The sequence below is a fragment of the Triticum urartu genome, chromosome 1A (assembly GCF_056163025.1).
Source record: "Triticum urartu cultivar PI428250 chromosome 1A, HENAU_Tu73, whole genome shotgun sequence".
Taxonomy (NCBI): domain Eukaryota; kingdom Viridiplantae; phylum Streptophyta; class Magnoliopsida; order Poales; family Poaceae; genus Triticum; species Triticum urartu.
The window spans coordinates 497,320,410-497,325,192 of NC_141873.1; the positions used below are offsets into that span (position 1 = coordinate 497,320,410).

A 4,783-nucleotide genomic window follows, 5' to 3' on the forward strand; every position below is an offset into this window, starting at 1 on the left:
CGAGGCATTGGTGCTAAAAGTGAATAATAAAGTGCAACAAGACCAAGACCAGCAGGACGACAAGACGGAGGTCACCGTGGAGCCCAAGGCTACTTCACCACCATAGCCAATGGCAGCTGAAGACCACTTTTGTCAGGATAGCTTGTACTAGTTGTCTCCCTTGGCTGTTGTGGGATCCCTTGCCGCTCAATATTTGGGAAGAGGACCAAGGCCTCTATAAATAGGACTAGCCACCACCAAGGGAGGGGGGATGGAGACCAGATCATCCCAAACCACACAAGTTCACCATGCACAAGAACACCTCTCCTCAGGAGGCTATTCTTCCCTTGTAACTGTTCATCATCAGCCCAAGAGGCAATCCACCACACCACACTAGAGTAGGGTATTACACCACAACGGTGGCCCGAACCAGTATAAATCTTGTGTCTTGTGTTCTTTGGGTTCATCGAGCTAAGCCATGAGATCGTAGAGTGTGTCAGCTAGAGTGGGGGAGAGATTTTCGTGCGCATCCCAGTGTTTGAACCTCAAGGGTTTTGCCGGAACCCGAAATCCGACATTTGGCGCGCCAGGTAGGGGTGCGCCGAAGCCTCCCCCCCCCCCAACAGCCTCGCCTCTCCGACCGACTCTCATGGACGCCGCCTCTTCTCCGACTGGATTGGAGGGCGCCCTCCACGGTGCCGGAGGGCTCCGGGCCTTCACCGCCGCCTTGCGATGGGTGCAGTGGCCACACAAATTCAAGCCAGAGATGCCGCCCCGTTACGATGGCGCGGCGGATCCGGCAGCCTTCCTGCTACCATACGGGGAGGCCATCTTGGAGGCTGGGGGTGACGGTAAGGTCATGGCCAACTGGCTCCCAATGGCCCTGGCTGGCGTGCCGCGCGCCTGGCTCCTCCATCTGTCAGAATCTTCCGTGGCCTCCTGGGAGGAGCTGCATGACCTCTTCATCGCACGCTTCGGAGGACCGACACCCCTGTCATCGCGGCCCTCCTCGGTGGCTCGCAGGCGCCGCCCTTGGATGGTCACGCCAAGCCGTTCTTTTGCCAGATCAGCGCCGTCTCCATGTGGCAGGGGGCACCCCCGAGTTGGGCGGCACCCAAGGCCGACCTGATCTTCAACTCGGGGATCCCCGGTCAACACCATTGGCTTGGGCGTACTTTCGATGCTCTGCACGCCCACCATCTGTGGTGTAGCCTTTACCAAGACCCTCACCGACGGTGGCGCCGGCCTCAACGTGTTCTCCGTGGAGGCTTTCAGCCTCCTTCACGTACCACTCAAGCGGCTCCGCCCTAGCAAGCCTCTTTTCGGGGTCGTTGGCGGCTCCTCTGACCCCTGGGGCAGATCTGCCTCCCTGTGACTATCGGCACACGCTACAACTACCGCACCGAGTTGATCGACTTTGACATCGCCCGCATCGGCTTGCCGTACAACGCCATCCTCGGGTACCCGGCGCTGGCCCAGTTCATGGCAGCCACTCATCCAGCCTACAACCTCATGAAGATGCCAGGAAGCAAGGACGTCCTCACCGTGGTCGGGGACACCAAGGAAGCCATGGCGGCCCTCAAGCTCGCCTTCAGGGCCATGGAGGCAGCTTGCCCGACCAAAAAGGCAGGGCCTAGAGCCAAGGGGGCTGCGCTGACCAAGAAGAAGCAGCTATTCACTCAGGGCCAAGCCAGGACGAAGCAGATACAGGTCGACAAAGACGGGGCCTCTGATGCCACCTTTACCATAGGCGCCGACCTCGCCCCAGATCAAGAAAAAGAGTTGGTGGACTTCTTGTGGGCAAACAGGGAAGTATTTGCCTGGGAACCCAAGAAACTGGCTGGGGTCCCGAGGAAAGTGATCGAGCACCATCTGAGGGTATGCCCCAACGTGCGCCCTGTGAAGCAGAGGGCCAGGAGGAAATCCATGGAGAAGCAGTCTTTTATTGTTCAGGAAACCTGCAAGCTGGAGGCAGCAGGTGTCATTCGCGAAGTCCGGTACCCGGAGTGGCTGGCGAACCCGGTCTTCGTGCCAAAGAAAGGAGGGAAGGAGCGCATGTGTGTCGACTTCACCAACCTCAATAAGGCTTGTCCTCAAGACCCGTTCCCGTTGCCGCGTATTGACCAGATTGTCGACTCCACTGCCGAGTGCGACCTGCTATGTTTCCTGGATGCGTTCTCAGGCTACCACTAGATCAAGATGGCGCTGGAAGATGAGGAGAAGAAAACTTTCCTAACCCCATGCGGGGTGTACTTCTACACCTGCATGTCGTTCGAACTGCGTAACACGGGAGCAACCTTCGAGCGGCTGATGCACATCGCCTTGGGGCAGCAGCTCGGGAGAAACACCGAGGCCTACGTCGATGACATTGTGGTGAAATCTCGGGAGGCAAGAACTCTAATTCAGGACATGGAGGAGACCTTCGCGAGCCTACGCCAGGTGGACCTGTAGCTCAACCCGGAGAAGTGCATGTTTGGTGTCCCTTCAGGCAAGCTGCTGGGCTTCCTCATGTCTCACAGGAGGATCGAGGCCAACCCAGAGATGGTCAAGGCAATTGAAGACATGAGCCCACCACAAAACCTCAAGGAGATGCAGAAGCTTGCAGGCTACGTGACTTCGTTGGGACGTTTCATCTCCAAGTTAGGGGAGCACGCACTGCCGTTCTTCAAGCTGATGAAGAAGAAGGGTATGTTCGAATGGACCCCCGAGGCTGACCTGGCGTTTCAAGACCTCAAGAAATACTTGACCAGCCCACCGGTGATGGTGGCGCCTCGTCCTCGCGAGCCCTTGGTACTCTACCTATCCGCCACACCCTACTCCACCAGAGCGGCGTTGGTGGCCCTCAGGGAGGGGCCCGGGGTCAAGGACCCACCAAGTGGAGTCACCAAGAAGGATGAGGAAGCTCAGCACCAAGATGATGCACCTGAGACAACGGCTGGCATGACAGGTCATCAAGCCCAAGGAGATGGAAACCCGCAGGAAACACCACAGTCCCCGGGAGCTAAAATTCCCGTAAGCTCTCCCAGCCTGGTCGAGCATCCAGTATACTTCATCAACACAGTCCTGCGAGATGCGAGGGCGTGATACCCCATGCCTCAGAAGCTCTTGCTCACACTCCTGGTGGCCTCACGCAAGTAGCGCCACTACTTCCAAGGTCACCCCGTCAAGGTCGTTTTAGCCTACCCATTGGAGAGAGCGCTCAGAAGCCCCAATGCAGCGGGAAGGGTCACCGAATGGAACATCGAGCTGCAGGCGTTCGACCTGGAGTTCAGCACAACCAGAGTCATCAAGGGGGCTGCACTAACCGACTTTGTGGCGGAATGGACTAACACCCCAGAGCTCGAAGCAGGTGAGAACCGATCCCTTTGGCCAGGAAGTGCGGCACCAGATGGTTGGGTCATGTACTTTGACGGCGCGTTTGCACGTCAGGGCGCGGGGGCTGGAGTCGTGCTTATCTCACCCACTCAAGACAAGCTTTACTACGCCGTGCAACTCTGCTTCCAGCAGGGCAAGAAGGTCTCCAACAACATCGTAGAGTACGAGGGCCTCATCGCCGGCCTCAAAGCGGCAGTGGCCCTGGGAGTGAAGCGCCTCACCGTCAAAGGAGACTCACAGCTCCTCGTCAACTTCTCCAACAAGGTGTGCGAGCCAAAGAATGAGCACATGGAGGCATACCTCGCGGAGGTGTGCAAAATGGAGATGCAATTCCTGGGTCTGGGACTACAGCATGTACCTCGTGGCACCAACAAAGAGGCCGATGACATCGCCAGAAGAGCATCCAAGCAGCAACCCCAAGAGCCTGGCGTCTTCGAGGAGTGGCTCTTCAAGCCCTCGGCGCACCTCCGCCTGCGGAGCCGGTGCCATCTCAGGAGGAACTCCCCCAGCCTCCAGCCTCGGGAGCCCCCGCATGTGGCCCGACCTTAGGAGCGTGCCTCCTCTTAGCACTCGAGCCTCAGGAGGGGAGCTGGATCAAGAGTTCAAGGCATACTTGACAGAAGGCACACTGCCGGAGAAGGAGGAAGATGCGGAACGTGTGGCCTGGAAGGCTACAGCGTACTACATTCAGGACGGTGAGCTATACAGGAAGCGGCCAAATGATGTTTCTCTATGATGCATTTCCAGGGAACATGGGAAGGAGTTGCTGGCTAACATACATGGCGGAGACTGTGGGCACCACTCGTCGTCGCGCATCCTGGTCGGCAAGGCTCTCCGCGGCGGGTTTTACTGGACCACGGCACTCAACGATGTGGCCGAGCTGGTGAAATCTTGTGAGGCCTGCTGGTTCCACGCCAAGAAGATCCACCAGCCTGCTCAGGACCTCCAGACTATCCTACTCTCATGGAAATTTGCGGTCTAGGGACTGGATATCCTGGGTCCATTCCCTCGAGCGCCGGGAGGCTATCGCTACCTCTACGTCGCCATTGACAAATTCACCAAGTGGGCGGAAGTGGAAGCTGTCTGCACCATCCCGGCCGGGTCAGCAGTCAAGTTCATCAAGGGCCTCGTAAGCCGATTTGGGGTCCCTAACCGCATCATCACCGACAACGGCTCGCAGTTCACTAGCAATCTCTTCAAAACGTATTGTGCTAACGTTGGAACGCAGATCTGCTACGCCTCTGTGGCGCACCCCAGGAGCAACGGCCATGCCGAACGTGCCAACGCAGAGGTCCTGAGGGGTCTCAAGACAAGGACCTTCAAGAAGAAGCTTGAGGCCTGCGGTACGGGCTGGCACGACGAGCTCCAGTCCGTGCTGTGTGTTGGGTTCTATGGTAGGGTGCGTCGACTGCAAATTAAAATTTTCCTA

General features: G+C 57.9%; 1 protein-coding gene across 1 annotated transcript; it reads left to right on the top strand.

Moving 5' to 3' along the window:
• Positions 1–1,491: 1,491 nt before the first annotated feature.
• On the top strand, positions 1,492–4,336 carry LOC147991946 (uncharacterized). The gene is made up of 6 exons (XM_087538880.1): positions 1,492–2,036; positions 2,499–2,699; positions 2,805–2,991; positions 3,118–3,328; positions 3,515–3,704; positions 4,102–4,336. The coding sequence occupies exons 1-6, from the start codon at positions 1,492–1,494 to the stop codon at positions 4,334–4,336; spliced, it is 1,569 nt and encodes a 522-aa protein (XP_087395006.1).
• Positions 4,337–4,783: the final 447 nt, after the last annotated feature.

Coding starts and splice junctions, on each gene's coding strand:
- LOC147991946 (XM_087538880.1), top strand. CDS start 1,492: ATGAAGATGCCAGGAAGCAAGGACGTCCTCACCGTGGTCGGGGACACC. Junction 2,700..2,804: donor ACCCCCGAGGCTGACCTGGC/GTTTCAAGACCT, acceptor CTACTCCACCAG/AGCGGCGTTGGTGGCCCTCA. Junction 3,705..4,101: donor TTCCTGGGTCTGGGACTACA/GCATGTACCTCG, acceptor ATGCATTTCCAG/GGAACATGGGAAGGAGTTGC.